Source organism: Heterodontus francisci, chromosome 23, assembly GCF_036365525.1.
Source record: "Heterodontus francisci isolate sHetFra1 chromosome 23, sHetFra1.hap1, whole genome shotgun sequence".
Taxonomy (NCBI): Eukaryota; Metazoa; Chordata; class Chondrichthyes; order Heterodontiformes; family Heterodontidae; genus Heterodontus; species Heterodontus francisci.
The window spans coordinates 31,058,911-31,074,912 of NC_090393.1; the positions used below are offsets into that span (position 1 = coordinate 31,058,911).

Here is a 16,002-nt window from a genome sequence, read left to right on the forward strand (position 1 = left end):
TGAAGTGCATATTTTCACTTAGACAGTTAGCATCTCCCTCGAATATGTTGACTCTGCTAGGGTGTGTTACCATGACTACTGTTGATACTCTGATACCTTGTCACAGTAGCCTTTACAAGTATTAGAGGCGACTTGGCTCATTTGTGCTGCCTCTTGTTTGCAGTATATGGAGCAAGGACCATGGCTAACCTTTTTAGTCCCTCCCCATCTCAGCAGAGGCCAGGTCTCACACCTGCAAACTTAATTTTGTACAGCTCAGCTACTCACTAGTTAAAATCACTGAAGCATTGGGGAAGATACGTCTCCATTCACTTCCAGCTTTTGAAAAAAAATTACTCTTGTAGAAAGGCATCTTTTTTAATTCAGTTCTAACAATCTTGAAATCTGTGGAACAATATTGAAATTTCTTGTTCCATTAATTTTAACGAGAGGGGTCTGAAAATTGAACAGCTAACATGAGGGCTGCGTAAGTAAGTTTGTTGATTAGTTTAGTGCATATGGGTATCAAGGGAACACGAGCTGGGTCTTGTGGATGTGATGAGCTCGGCGATCACATAGGATGAAGCTGGAGAAGTGGGTTCAAATTTAGGATGGTGGGAGGCTTTGGTTGGAAAGTAAATTCAAAATTGATTTTTTTACTCAAGGATGATCATTTGAATAATCTACCTAGCAAGGTGACTGATCTGATTGAAGAGGAGAGTAGACCAGGGTAATGCAGTATATACAATTTATCCAGATTTTCAAAGACCTTTTTAAGGTGCCATTAATGAATAAGGTCAAAGCATGGAGTCAGGGGATAAGTAGCAGAATGGATAGCTTGATGGCTTCAAGACAGAAAGCAAGTATAGGTAAAGTTGGCTATTCAGAGTGGCAGAGGGTAGAAAGTGAGGTCCCACAAGGATCAGGTCTGGGACCACTGTTCACAACTTACATTAATGATTTAGACTTTGGAATCAAAAACACTATCTAAATTTGAGGATGGCACCAAATTAGGGGGATAGTCAAATACTGAGGACTGCAACAAATTACAATAAGACAAACTTTCCGAAAGGGCATATGGTTGGCAAATGATTAACAGACGTGTGATACTTTTTTTAAAAAAAAGTCACCTTAATTGGAAAATAAGGATCTAAATGGAGTAGAGGAACAAAGAAATTGAAGTACAAATTGCTAAAAGTAGTGATGCAGGTTCATGAGGCCATTTTATTTTTTAAAAAAACAAATCTAAGCTCTAGGATTTAATTTTAAAGGGATAGAATTGAAAAGCAGAGAAGTTATGCTAAATATGTATTGAACCATGATTAGACTACACTTGGGAGTACTATGTATAATTCTGGTTGCTGTATTATAAATAGGACATAAAGGCACTGGAGAGGATGGTACCAGAAATCCAGGGTATACCTGTCAGGAAAGGATGAATCGGATGTCTCTCTTTGAAAAGAGAAGGCTGAGGGGTGACCTGATAGATGCCTTTGAAAAATTACGAAAGGTTTAATAAACAATCCTTCCACTTGTGAAGGAAGAGCAGAACTCAAGGCCATCGCTATAAGCTAGTCATCAAGAAATCAAATGGGGAATTCAGTCAAAACCGCTTTACCCCAGAGAGTGGTGGGAATGTGGAACTTTCTACTACAGGGCCTGGTCGAGGCGAATAGGATAAATGCATTTAAGGAGCGGCTGGATAAGCATATGTGCAAGAAGGGAAAGAGGGCTATGCCAGAAAAGTTGAAGCCTATGAAATAAAAGGGAAAGTGACAGCATATATACAAAGTTGGATGAGTGACAGGAAACAGTAATGGTTTTTCTGACTGAAGGAAGGTATGCAGTGGGGTGCCACAAGGGTCGGTACTAGGATCACTGCTTTTCTTGATTATATATTAATAACCTAGATTTGGGTGTGCAGGACACAGTTTCAAAAATTGCAGGTGACACAAAACTTGGAAGTGCTGTGAGGAGGATAGTGATAGACTTCAAGAAGATATAGACAGGCTGGTGGAATGAGTGCACACAGGGCAGATGAAATTTAAATACAGTGAAGTGGTACATTTCAGTAGGAAGAATGAGGAGAGGCAATATAAAATAAAGGGTCCAGTTCTAAAGGGCCTCATTAGATCAAAGGAAATGGCTTATAAGGTTGCCAGAAAAAGTGGCAAGCCCAGATTGGGAGCAATTTCAAATCCAGCAAAGGATGACCCAGAAACTAATAAAGAAAGGGAAAAAAGAATATGAATGCGAGCTAGTGAGAAACATAAAGGTGGACTGTAAAAGTTTCTTTAGGTATGTGAAAATGAAAAGATTAGCAAGGAAAAATGTAGGTCTATTACAGGCAGAGACAGAATTTATAATGGAGAATAGGGAAATGGCAGAGAAACTAAACAATTACTTTGTCTTCATGAAGACAATCTCCTAGAAATGCTCGGGAACCAAGGGACTTGTGAAAATGAGGAACTGAAAGAAATTGGTATTAATAAAGGTCATACTCAAAAAATTAACTGGATTGAAGTTTGGTAAATCCCCTGGACCAGATGAGCTACATCCCAGAGTGTTGAAGGAAGTGGCTATAGGGATAGTGGATGCATTGGTGGTTATCTTTCAAAATTCTATAGCTTCCAGAAACTTTCCTCAAGACTTGAAAGCAGCAAATGTAACCCCCCTATTTAAGAAAGGAGGGAAAGTGAAAACGGGGAACTAGTTAGTTTGATGCCAGTAGTCGGGAAAATGGTAGAATCCATTATAAAGGATGTGATAACTAGACAGAAAATATGATTAGGCAGAGTCAACATGGATTTGTGAAAGGGAAATAATGTTTGACAAACCTGTTGGAGTTTTTTTGAGGATGTTACTTGAAGCATAGATAAAAGAGAACCAGTGGATGTGGTGTATTTGGATTTTTAGATGGCTTTTGATAAGGTCCCACACAGGTTAGTGAACAAAATTAGAGCACATCAGATTGGGGTAATATAGTGGTATGGATTGAGAATTGGTTAAGACAGAAAAGAAAGTAGGAATAAACGGGTCATTCTCAGGATGGCGGGTTGTCAAGGCGGGATACTGCAAGGATCAGTGCTGGGGCCAGAGCTATTCACAATCTATATAAATGATTTAGATGTGGGGACCAAATGTAATATTTCCAAATTTGCTGATGACACAAAACTAGTTGTGAGGAGGGTTCAAGGCGGCTTCAAGGGGACTTGGACAGGCTCAGTGGGCAAGAATGTGGCAGATGGAATATAATGTAAATAAGTGTGAAGTTATTCATTTTGGTAGAAAAAACAGAAATGCAGAGTATTTCTTACATGCTGAGGGGTTGGGAAGTATTGATGTCCAGAGGGACCAGGGTGTCCTGGTTCATGAGTCACTAACAGCTAGCATGTAGGTGCAGCAAGCAATTTGGAAGGCAAATGGTATGCTGGCCTTCATCGCAAGGGGTTTTAAGTACAGGAGTAAAGAAGTTTTGTTGCAATTGTGTAGAGCTTTGGTGAGACTGCACCTGGAGTATTGTGTACAGTTTTGGTCTCCATCTAAGGAAGGATATATTTGCCATAAAGGGAGTGTAACATATATTCAACAGACTAATCCCTGGAATGGCAGGATTGTTTTATGAGGAGAGATTGAGGAAACTGGGCCTGTATTCTCTAGAGTTTCATAGAATGAGGGGTGATCTCAAATATGTACAAGGCATTACAGGGTGGATGTAGAGAGGATGTTTCCCCTGGTTAGTGAGTCTAGAACCAGGCGATGAAGTTTCAGGATAAGGGTTAGGCCATTTAATATTGAGATGAGGAGGAATGTCTTCACTTAGAGGGTGGTGAAGCTTTGGAATTCTCAACCCTAAAGGGCTGTGGAAGCTCAGTGAGCATGTTCAAGACAGAAATCGATAGATATTTTGATACTAATGATATCAACGGATATGGGGATAGCACGGGAAGGTGGTGTTGAGGTAGATGATGAGCCATGATCTAATTGAATGACGGAGCAGGCTGAATGGTCTACTCCTGCTCCTATGTTCCTAACCTGAAAATGCCTTACTTATCCTGACTCTGTTTCCTGTTAGTTAGCCAATCCTCTATCCATGCTAATATATTACCCCCAACACCATGAGCTCTTATTTTGTGTAGGAACCTTTTATGCAGCACCTTAGCGAATGCCTTTTGGAAATCCAAATATAGTACAGGCTGCAGTTTAAGAGTCTGTTGCCAAAGGAGGCGGCAGACGTAACAAAATGCAGCCCACCCACATGGGCACCACGTCACAGAACTGCTGTGATTTCAAATGCGGTGGCTCATTTGCATAGCCACAGTGCCTGCCCCTGCGATGACATGGAGGGGGAGCAAGCCGTCGCCAGCAACAGTGTCTGGCGCCAATGCACAGGCGCTGGCACCATTTTTAAAGTGCTTACAGCCCTCAATGGACATTTAAAATTTAAAGGGCCAGGTAAGTGAACATTTCTCAAAAAACAATGACATTACCAGTTTCCCACCCCCTTCAATGGCATTTCAAAACATTCCTGCCCTTTCCCTCCCACCCCCGGAATTCGTTTATTAAGAATTTAACCTCCCCTCCACCACCGAAGTATGGCACCTTTGCCCTTTACCCCTTCTCATCACCCCCACCGATCAATCCTCAGCGATGTTACCCAGTTATCCCATCCCGCACAGAGAAAAAAATCTTCCCCCCCCCCTCCCCACAGGTGTCGTGCCATGTTTCCCTGAACGGGGATTCGAAGACACGGCATTGTCAGCTGCCCGAATGCAGATCGGTGTGGTGAGTAAGGAAGCAATGAGACACTCATTAAATCAGGTATGTAAACTAGATTACATATTGAAATGAGGGTCCCGTCGCCAAGCAGCGGGGCGGTGAAGGCTTTCGAGAAGTGCAGAAAAGATTTACAAGAATGGTTCGTGGATAGATTGGAGAAAGTGAGGTTGTTCTTAGAGAAGGTTGACAGGTGATTTGATAGAGGTGTTCAAAATCATGAGGTGTCTAGACAGAGTAGATAGAAAGAAACTGTCAACATTGACAGAAGGGCTGAGAACCAGAGGATGCTGATATAAGATGACTGGCAAAGGAACCAAAATCAACATAAAGAAAAACTTTTTTATGCAGAGAGTAGTTAGGATCTGGAATGCACTACCTGAGTTTGATGGAGGAGGAGTAAATCGGGGCTTTCAAGAACAGAATTGCATAAGCAACTGGAGAGAGAAAAATTGCAGTGCTATGGGGAAAGGGCAGGGGAGTGGGAAGAGCTGAGTTGCTCTTGCAAAGAGCTGGCACAGACCCAACAAGCTGAATAGCCTCCTCCTGTGCTGTAATCATATGATTCTATGAGGAAAGACAAGAGGAGGTTTGAATGAAGCATAAACACGGGCATAGACTGGTTGAGCTGAATGGCCCATTTCTGTGCTGTATATTCTATATAATTCTATGTTGAAAATATACTTAGATGCTAGGCTTGAGTTGGGGCACCTGAAGGGCAAGCATACTGTGTTAAATGGCCTTTACTTGCTCTTGATTTATTTTTGTTCTATGACTATTTCCATGGCAACATTTGTGGTGCTTCTGGAACAACTGCTAGAAACAAATAAAGTAAGTTCCCCTTCCAGGATGTATCAGTTTGATGATTGTGACCTTAACATATCAACAGGTCCAAATAGGGAAAAAAAAATCTTTGAGTGAATTACTTTTCTTAATTCCAAATTTAAAGAAACCAACTGAAAAGATCATTCGGTATTTAGCCAAAAAAGGAGAGCAAAAAATACACTTCATCTGTAATAATCAGTCCAATTATCAGATTAGCCTACATTCTGATTCTGTTGCTTCAACACACTATAACTGCTTCTATCACCCTATTTGTGCCTTTTGATATTGGTAAGAGACAGAAAATGATTATGCAGGGTTGCTTATGCTCATTTTCTTTCCTGTGAGGAATGGCTTTCTGCCATCAGTCTGGTACAGCGCTAAGATCAATAACTCCGCATCTAGAGGAATTATAAAGCACAAATACCAGTAGAAACTGGGATTTGGTGCTGCTTTTTTTTTTGATTTATTTGTGCTGAGATATCAGTTAGCTTTAATGTGAAAAAGAATGCCTTAAAATATACAAGTGGTTAATATAGTATTTAGTTATAGAATCAGAGTGCCAATTGCATAGAAACCCTATTTTTAAATATTTTAAAAGTTTGGACTCAGAAATTCAAAGGTACAAAATAATTATTGAATTTTGCAAACTTAGACAACCCGCTCTAAAATTTAATGGGTGTTGCTGTATTTCTAGCAAGGTTATATTTTTAACATAAAAGCAAAATACTGCAGATACTGGAAATCGAATAAAAACAAAATGCTGGAAATACACAGCAGGTCAGGCAGCACCTGTAGAGAAAGAGACAGAGTTAACATTTCAGGTCAATGACCTTTCGTCTGAATATATTTTTAATGTATTTAAGTAGTTCCAAGTCTACAGACAGCAATTCTTTCTGACCAATATATTTAAATTTCCATTTATTTAGAAAAAAAAAATTTACTCCTATGTTCAAACGTATATGGTCTTGAGTTTGTGAAAATATTCCTAATGAATGACTTTACAAACTTGTTCCTACATTTAAATGTGTAAAACAACAGCCATCTCTAAAAAGGGACTGCAGAGTTCTGAGGTAATATTTTGGGAACTTCTGTGTTCAATTTTCATCGTTTGCTATTTTTCTCTTCTTGATTCTTGCTTAGCTTGTTCTGATTTTATCTGCTACTGTTCTGGAACTTGTAGAATCAACCAATCATTCTTCATCCTCTTCTGTCATTTCTAAAAAAAAACACTGCAGCTTAAATTTTGAAATTCTTGAAAAACAGAACTACATATATTCAAGCTGTGTATATTACAGCTGTAATATTGTATGTACATTTTATTGTAATAACTAACTTTTTGATCTGTGAACTTAGCAAAATGATGTACTTAGCATATCAACCATGATCTAGATGCAACATTAAGACCAAATCTGTTGAGCAGCATAGTCTTCAAATTTATGCACTACCTATTCACCGAGATTCCACCGGTTCTTGCGAAATGTAAAGTAACTATCAATTAATAACTGACAAAGTCTCAGGAGGCCCTCATAGGAAAAAAAAGGGTGGGGGGGGAGGAGGGGGGGAGGGGATGGGGAAGTCACATTGGTGTGTGTATTCTTCCCCACTCAAACTCCAAAACTCAAAAGAAACCAGCCAAGAATGTTTTATGTAGTAATTTGGCAAAAAGTGTGAAGCTTAAGTCCTTTGATGAAAATGCCAGTTGTTGATCTTTCCAGTAGCCAGAGTATCCTGGATGCTGACTCTTGCTTTAGCATGATGTGGCTCCCTTGCTACTCACATGCTCTTACCAGCTGAAGATCTTGCTAGATGATGAGGAGGTAACCTGGGATGGCAGGTGCACTAATTTTCTTTTACTCTTTACAGGAAAATTGCTCCTGCCTCTGCTCTGCACTTCTGTTTCTCGCTTTAACCACACCCACCCCCCCCCCCCCCCCCCAACTTCCAAAAAATGCCTTGCTATAAAATATAGAACTTGCCATGATGGGACTTAAGGTCCGATGCATTGGTACACCACTTACTGTGCCAGTAGGAAGCTTTATTTCTACTTCATACTGGAAGGGAAGCCAACAGCTAAGGCAGGTTTACATGTTAAAAGAACAGAATTTCTACAAATTGAATTTATGTTCTCATTTGGGGAGGGGAGGATTCAAGTCAACCTAATTTTCTTTCTGCTATGAAATAATGTTCACTTCAGTGAAATATTACATAAAAGCAAGATTTTAAAACTGTTTTCACACATACTTTGATTATAAGAGCTTCGTTGTCTTGTTATACAAGAAAAATAGCATACCTAAATATAGCTTCAAGAGGAGATGACTGGTATTTTGTCAACCCCATGGTCTGTGCATGAAGCACTGATGCTGGTTATATAGAGCAATTAGGATCTGTAAGTCACTTGAATAAGAGATCTGTTGTACATGTGGCAATTGTAACAAATAAAGCAAATTAATAGTGTTTATCCTGCTTTCAAATATCATCTCCTCTACCATGTAAATACAGATCTTGCTGAATTTGCATTATACCTGAGCAATGATTTTGAAAGATTTATGCCAAACAAGTGTTACCAGATTTGAGTGAATTCACACTGAGTAAAACCACTTGGTGTGAATTCATCTATTTATTGTTAAAATCATTCGAATTAAATTATTAGAATCAATTTTGAGAGATAGATAAACTGTCATTTAGAAAGGCACGGATTAATCAGGGATAGTCAGCATGGATTTGTTAAGGGAAGGTTGTGTCTTACTAACTTAATTGAATTTTATGAGGAAGTAACAAGGAGGATTGAGGAGGGTAGTGCAGTGGATGTTGTCTACACGGATTTTAGTAAGGCATTTGATAAGGTCCCACATGGCAGACTGGTCAGAAAAGTAAAAGCCCATGGGATACAGGGGAATGTGGCGAGTTGGATCCAAAATTGGCTCAGTGACAGGAAACAAAGGGTCAACGGATTCTCTTTGTGAATGGAAAGCAGTTTCCAGTGGCATTCCACAGGGGTGTTGGGTCCCTTGCTGTTTGTGGTACATATTAATTATTTGGACTTAAATGTGTGAGGCATGATTGGCATATTTGCTGATGACACAAAAATTGGCCATGTAGTTGATAGTGAAGAGGATAGCTGTAGACTCCAGAATGATATCAATGGTTTGGTTGTGTGGGTGGAATTCAATCCAGAGAAGTGTGAATTAATGCATTTGGGGAGGACAAACAAAGCAAGGGAATACACAATAAATGGGAGGATATTGAGAAGGTAGAAGTGAGAGACCTTGCAGTGTATGTCCACAGGTCCCTGAAAGTGGCAGGACAGATAGATAACGTGGTGAAAGCGGAATATGGAATGCTTTCCTTTATTGGCTGAGGTATAGAATACAAAAGCAGGGATGTAATGCTGGAACTGTAGAAAACACTGATTAGGCCACAGCTGGAGTATTGTGTTCAGTTCTGGTCACCACATCACAGAAAGGACATAATTGCATTGGAGAGAGTACAGAGGAGATTTACAAGAATGTTGCCAGGGCTGGAAAATTGCAGCTATGAGGAAAGGGTTATTTTCCTTAGAACAGAGGAGGCCGAGAGGTGACTTAATTGAGGTGTACAAAATTATGAATAGACAGAAAGGACATGTTTCCCGTAGTGGAGAGGTGAATGACCAGGGGGCACAGATTGAAGGTGATTGGTAGAAGGATTAGAGGGGACATGAGGAAAAACCTTTTCCACCCAGAAGGTGGTGGGTGTCTGGAATTCGCTGCCTGGATCGGTGGTGGAGGCAGAAACCCTCAACTCATTTAAAAGGTACCTGGACCTGCACCTGAAGTACTGTAACCTGCAAGGCTACGGACCATGTGCTGGAAGGTAGGATTAGAATGGGCGGCTAGTTTTTTCAGCCGGTGCAGATACGATAGGCTGAATGGCCTCTTTCTATGGTTCTATGATTATGCTAGTAGGATGGATAGTGTTGACATTTTGAACAATTTTTCTTTAACAGCATTTTCTTTAAATAACTGCTTACCTTTTGGATTTCTTCACTTCGATTGAGCTGCACTTGGGCTCTTTTAGCTTTAAAGTTTACTTTGGTTGGGGCTCTACAATACAACCTGTATCATTAAAAAAAATGTAATTTCTTACTTTTAAAGAGAAAGATTTGCATTTGTGCAGCATCTCATCATGCCTCACTGAAAAGTCAAAAATGCTTCAATTACAATGAATTATTTTGAAGTGTTTTTGTTATGTAGGTAAATGTCTTTAAAAATAGGAACCATGAAGACAGCATCATACAGCCACAGAAATTTACAGCACAGATGGGGGCCATTCTGCCCATTGTGTCTATGCTGGATCTGTGCAGCAATCCAAAACTAATCCCACTGATTAAATACTTTGGGCCTTACTATTTCAGTATATTTGGGTTCGGTTTGGATGTTGACAGACTCTAGCGTTTGTCAAGTGGGGTAATTGTCCAGATCAAAATGTGCCAAGTTCATATCTTAGATTATATTCTGTACCTTTTGTTGCAAGACCTTTCTTTCTACAATCCAAAGGTAAGTGAAAGGTAATATGATGAAGCTGTTTAAATTTTGGAATCCTCCATTACAATTGAAAGTGCAACAAAAAATATCACTAATGTTGCTGTGAATTCCTAACAAGTACACTTCTTCTTTTGGTTAAAGAAAGTTATTAATCCAACAAGTATTGAATTAACTAATTTTAAACACCTGTATCTAGTGCTACATATTTACTCAACTATAAAGAATTCTTGCATCTTGGACTGCTTTCAGATCTCCACAGCAGCCTATAAACATTTATATCATTTTAATTTTATGAGGAAACTCATACTGTTGGTTGCCTGACAGACCCGAGTGCAAATGTGGGTCTATATATTTCAAGCCGCCAAGTTTAAGAGGCTTAGATTATATAAATGTGAGCTTAACTCACTGCCTCTTATTCTGTTCACACGGCATGTGGCAAGAAACGTTGCATTTTCTAAAAATGTATTTCCATTGCTCTACCGAGCATCATATGTCTAGTAAGTTTGTTAAACAGTTTAACGGGGGATAATGGACCATTGACAGACTTCATCATAAATGCTGTTACTTTTTTCAAATATTTGATCTCTTCCTCACAGAATATTGGGAATAAGTTATGTTTAAACATTGCGCTTCAAAACAAAATCTTGTTTCAAGAAAGAGCTGGGGCAGGTGATGTGGTAATGAACCACCTACCCTACGGTTGTCCGTGATGATTGTGGGCATTAAGGGATAAACATTCAATTCCATAGTATTCAGGTACTGTGGGTGCCAGTCTGGTCTCATTTACAGTGCAGGCCACACCAGACACCATTTTGGGAATGGTGGTAATGCAGGCAGTAGGAGCCTGTACCAGAAGTATGCAGATCATGACATAAATTATGCATGCAATCTCTAATTTGAACACTGTGGCGCAACTTTTGACCCCACCCACTCAACATAACATCCTTTCTTAACCTCGCACAGGTGAACTTGCATTCAGCAACAGAAAGGACTCCCCACCCCTACCAATGCTACTTAAAAGGATCACCAATTTTCAGGTTAGTTGCCGGTCGATCTCTTCTGACTATTGCTGAGTTAGCAGAATTTGGAGGTTCGTACTGCTATTTAAGGTTGGTGACGTCTACAGGGAATAATCTGGCACCTGATCAAGCATTTGGCCTTGACTTGCAAGGGTTCTGTTCACATCAGTTACTCTCAGTTGTGGGTGCTGTAGTTTGTATGCCCCTTGTCCTGCAACACGACAGGGAGAATAAGCACAGGCATCACAGAGGAGGACAAGCTGCTCAAAGAGGCAAGAGGAGGAGGAGAAGGAAGGGAAACGCCAACTCAAATAGTGCTCTTCTGTCTGGGCTATCTGTTATCACCCCAAAACAAACATTCAAAACTAATTTTATAAACCAAACTATTTCAATATTTAATTCAAACGTCAATTAATCACCCTTGTGCATTCCTTTAGTGTCCATCTTACATGTGCCTCTGCCTATCCTAGTGCTAACCTTGTAGCTGCAGCATGGCTGGTGGACAGCTGCAGATGGACTTGCAGAACAACCTTAAGCAGCTCTGGTCCTAGAAGGCCCAGCTTCTGACTGCACCTCGGCATGGGAAGCAGCAGTCTTGGCTGGCTGGCTGGCAGACAGGCAGAGTGGCAGTGGTGGGAGGACGAATGCTGTTTTCCTGAGAGAGAACAGCAGATTAGTTCTCCATGGAGCTACGGCAACTCCCCCAGGGCAGCGCATCAGCAACCCTAGTAATCTATTGGAGGTCAGATTGCTGGACTGCTGTGACACCATGCAAGCCCCTTTCAACGTTGGTGACCAGAGCCATGATGCCAGTAAGCTGTACTTGCTTGACTTCAGTCTGCGTTTCCATGGATCAACCATCAACTAACCTGAAAATTGGTGATCCCATTAAGTAGCACTGCTGGTGGCTTCTGCTTGTGCTGAAATGGAAGCTGAGACATCAGACATCAGATGCTACAGCTTGGAGTTGGCCACCATTTCCACCCTGGAAAGGATGGCCTCCAAGTTCAGGGCAAAGCCCTGTACCAAGTTGGAGCTGGACTCCTCCAAGCTTCTTGACAGTGACAGCAGGATTTCTGGTAGGCCTGCCAATGCACCAAGCATTTCTAAGCACTGCCTCTTCTGAGTGCTGTGCAGCAAAACCAGTGTACAACTTTATCCTTTGGGAAGCTGACACCCACACTATCCTTTGCCCTGCCCTGGCTGCAGCCCACTCGTGCCCGGTGACTCACCGTGTGCAGATCCTACCTCTATGCTACCCTTTAAAGTGCATGCAGTGCCAGTGTCTGAGCTGATGGCTGTGATTGTTAGATAAAGTGACCATGCTTCTTCAGTCTCAAGTTCCTCCTGGACCTCTTGCTGTTGCACCACTGCCTGGCCAGGTGGCAGTTCTTGGGTATCTGAAAGGAGAAAGGCATAAGGGTAGGGTTGCAGGGAAGGAAGTGTGGAAATCAAAGGCTGCCTGCTTACACCATCTGCTATGTGCACATCAGAACAGTTTGTGGGATAAGGGGAAGTTGGATTTGAGAAGGTGGAGTAGCTAGGAACATACCTTCAGCCTCACTGGTTTCAGCTGTGCCCCTGGTCACGGCTCTTTGGTGGCTGGTCTAATTATAGCAAGCACAGTCTCCTCCAAAGGGTGAGGACATGCAGCTATATCTCCCCTGTCAGTTCGATCCTGCTGCCTCTTGCTATGGGTTACCCTGTCCTCTAAGAGAGAGGGAGAGTGTCAGTGTGTTTGGGTGATGTGCCTGTCATAGTTTAATAGCTGGTAATGTGTCCAAACTGAGAGATATGGGTGTTTGGCTTGCAGCAGTGGTAGTTGTGTGAGGGTAAGGTGAGGCTATGAATGTGAGATATAAGCCTTGGTTGAAAGAAATTGTTGGTAACTGAGTGATGAGGGTGTGAACCTAGGAGTGCAGTTGGTGGGATATGGCATTTGAAGAGGCAATTACTAACCCTGACCACACACGTGAGGTCATTGAACTTCTTCAGGCACTGCACCTAGGCCCTCTGGGTGACACTGTTCGCATTAACCTGCATGGTTATCCTATTCCCTCCTAACCACTTGACTGGAGGGCCTCCTGTGGATACTGGACATTTCGCCTCCTGTCCACCTCCTCACCATAGCGTGAATCTGAAAATCTGCGAGCCCATTCCTCTCATTGTGCCAGACTGAGTCAGTTCATGCACCACCTTCAGTAACTGCTGCAGCCAGAACTCTCTCTTTAAAAAGTGCAGGCTAGCTTTAAGTGGTGCTAGCCTCACAGGAACTTGGGCACCCTGCTGAGCATGCAACCAGTCAGCAGCGTAAGACACTCAGGCCGCTTGTATGAGTAACCAACACTGTGGTACCTGAGAGAATATAAAAATCAGGCCTGAAATCTGTAACATTCTCGCTTTCAGCCTTTGGACATTCTTTAATCAAGATATAGACTAACAGGCCAATAAAACTTAAAATAATTATTCAAAACATATCAACCACTATGTCCTTAATTGCGTAACATTCTTTGGATTTAGATAAACAACAGAAGAGGAATGACAATAGAGAAGGGAAATGAATGTAAAATTCACAAACCTCTGGTTGCTGTCCCCTATGATGGGGAGGGAAAGTGCTCCTCCAGCCTGTAAGGTTAGTGACTGCTTTACGGAGCTTTGAGCTGTTGATGACCTGCTACTGCTTTGCTTCCATGTTTCTTTTTGGGACTGTTTTGTGAGATAATCAGTGTACTTCTGACATTCACGTGGGCTTATATATCCTGATGTGGACAAATGAAAATACAGGATTGAACAAATTGGGCATTCAGGTTCTAAAAATTACATTAAAATGTATTAATTATAGCTTCACTTCCAAGTTACTGCACCATTCTTTATCAATTGAAAGGATAAAACTCTGGTGGTGAATTTATTCTAGCTACTCACGATAGATAATAACTCTTCCAACCCAGAGCTAAGATGGAGTGCTCCACTTCAGACATACATTCAAAACTATGAATATTGTACAATTCACCCATTGTACAGCATTTTAATGGGTAACATTCATCATAGGCAATTCATTGTCCCACCTCCTAAACTCAATCCTTCCATAATTATGATTTTTATTAACTTAAATTCAAATATTCCTTAGTCTTCATCCCTTCTTACTTAAATTGGAATCTCCCTTGCTTTCCGTTCCCTTCTCTAACTTTTAGTCTTCCGGGTTTCACACATTCTCTTTTAACTCAAAACATCGTTGCTTGCACAAATGACGGATAACTACAATAAAGCCTAATACCTAAGCTATCTCAAATCATTTTGTTCAATCTTTAACATAAAAAGTTCAAAGATAAAATAGCAGGAAGTGTTTGTTAATTATCATGAAGTGTTTGCCTCTTACCAAGCTGGGTACGATGTAGCAACATGTTTAGATGCTGTCTCTGCATCAGCCTGTGCATGTGATCTGTGCTGTAGATGTTAGCAATACTATATAGATATCGCTTCTGCCCTATATTCAAGCCTGGATGCTGGAATACAGATATCACAATGTTAGCAACTTTAACTGCAAATGATCATAAAGGATCTCAGCCCTTTACCAATGTGCCTGTAAATTGTTATTGAAATTAATACATAATAAACGGATCATGCCCAAGTACCCCAAATTAGGCAATTTTGAATTAATACACAAATGCTCAAATTCTGTTCCATTTGGATCAATTCAGGTACACATTGCTTTGTCCATTAACAAAAAGTAAAATAGTGGTGAACATATGCAGAAGGACTATTTCCCTTTGAATGTATATTGCCCACTGTACTTACAGCATCTTGTGTCTTGAGAACAAAGCGTTTCACATCCATTGAATTAGTTTTGAAGTGCAGTCATTGTTATGTAAGCAAATGTGGAAGCCATTTTGCATATAGCAAAATGCAACCAGAATATATAACCAATACATGCAGAAGCCAAGTCCAGGCAGCGGAAGGGGTGTATAACCCCCCCTAAGTAACTCGCCTATCCAGCTCTTCAAACACCACCTGCCCCGTGTGATCAAGTCTGCAGTTTGCGCATTGGACGTGTTAGCCATGTTAGAACTCACTGAACTGGAGTAGAAGTAAGTCATCCTCGATCCTGAGGGACCACCCAAGAAGATGACCAATTAATCTCTTTTTGATGGTAATGGCTGACGGAAGAATATTGACCCAGACACTGGTAGAACTGCCTGCTTTCTGTGAATGGTGCCAAGGGATTTTATAATCATACACTGGAGGTACTGAAGCAGGCAGATGTGGTTTTACACCTCACCTGAAGGAATATACCTTCAATAATGCTGCACTCCAATGGAGAGTCAGCTTGGACTGCAAGGTCACATCACTAGCAGTTTCTTTATCATGGTGGAGAAAGGATGAGTTGGAAGTTTTTATCTGTAGTGTCAACAAACTGCCAAAAAAAGGTCTGGTCTCCTGTCATGTGGTGCTGGTGTACCATGAAGTGAACCAAAGCAAAAAAAAAACATTGGTAGTACAAAATATGAAATGAACGGTAAAAGTGGAACACTAGATATACACATGTAAAAATCCTTCAGCTGTGCAATTCTGAAAACCTCCAGTACAGTGAGATCAATGGGGAATGTCTGTTATTGTTACTTGCTCCAGAGGTGGTATTATAACCCCTGGCCTGCTACAAAAAGCACAGCTAGAAGATATACCATTTCTTGCACTAATTGTAAGGCCTCTAGAAGTTCACTAGTTTACACAAAAGTTGTGAGCACCTGCTACACTCCAGATAATGCACTTGGCAGCAAATAACAAATCATCAACTGAACAATTTAAAAAAACATTTTTTTTCTTCTTTCATGGGATGTGAGCATCATTGGGAAGGCCAGCATTTGTTACCCATTCCTAATTGC

At 40.9% G+C, this 16,002-nt stretch overlaps 1 protein-coding gene across 1 annotated transcript in view; it reads right to left on the bottom strand.

Annotated features, from left to right (window-relative positions):
• Positions 1 to 6,405: 6,405 nt before the first annotated feature.
• The window catches only part of LOC137382983 (protein FAM216A), a 41,012-nt gene continuing 31,415 nt past the window's right edge, over positions 6,406 to 16,002 (bottom strand). Inside the window, exons 3-6 of the mRNA XM_068055566.1 lie at positions 14,499 to 14,625; positions 13,701 to 13,881; positions 9,590 to 9,674; positions 6,406 to 6,796 (exon numbers count right to left, since the gene is read on the bottom strand). Of these exons, the coding sequence (XP_067911667.1) occupies positions 6,791 to 6,796; positions 9,590 to 9,674; positions 13,701 to 13,881; positions 14,499 to 14,625 (399 nt within the window). The 3' untranslated portion in view covers positions 6,406 to 6,790. The remainder of the gene's footprint in view (positions 6,797 to 9,589; positions 9,675 to 13,700; positions 13,882 to 14,498; positions 14,626 to 16,002) is intronic.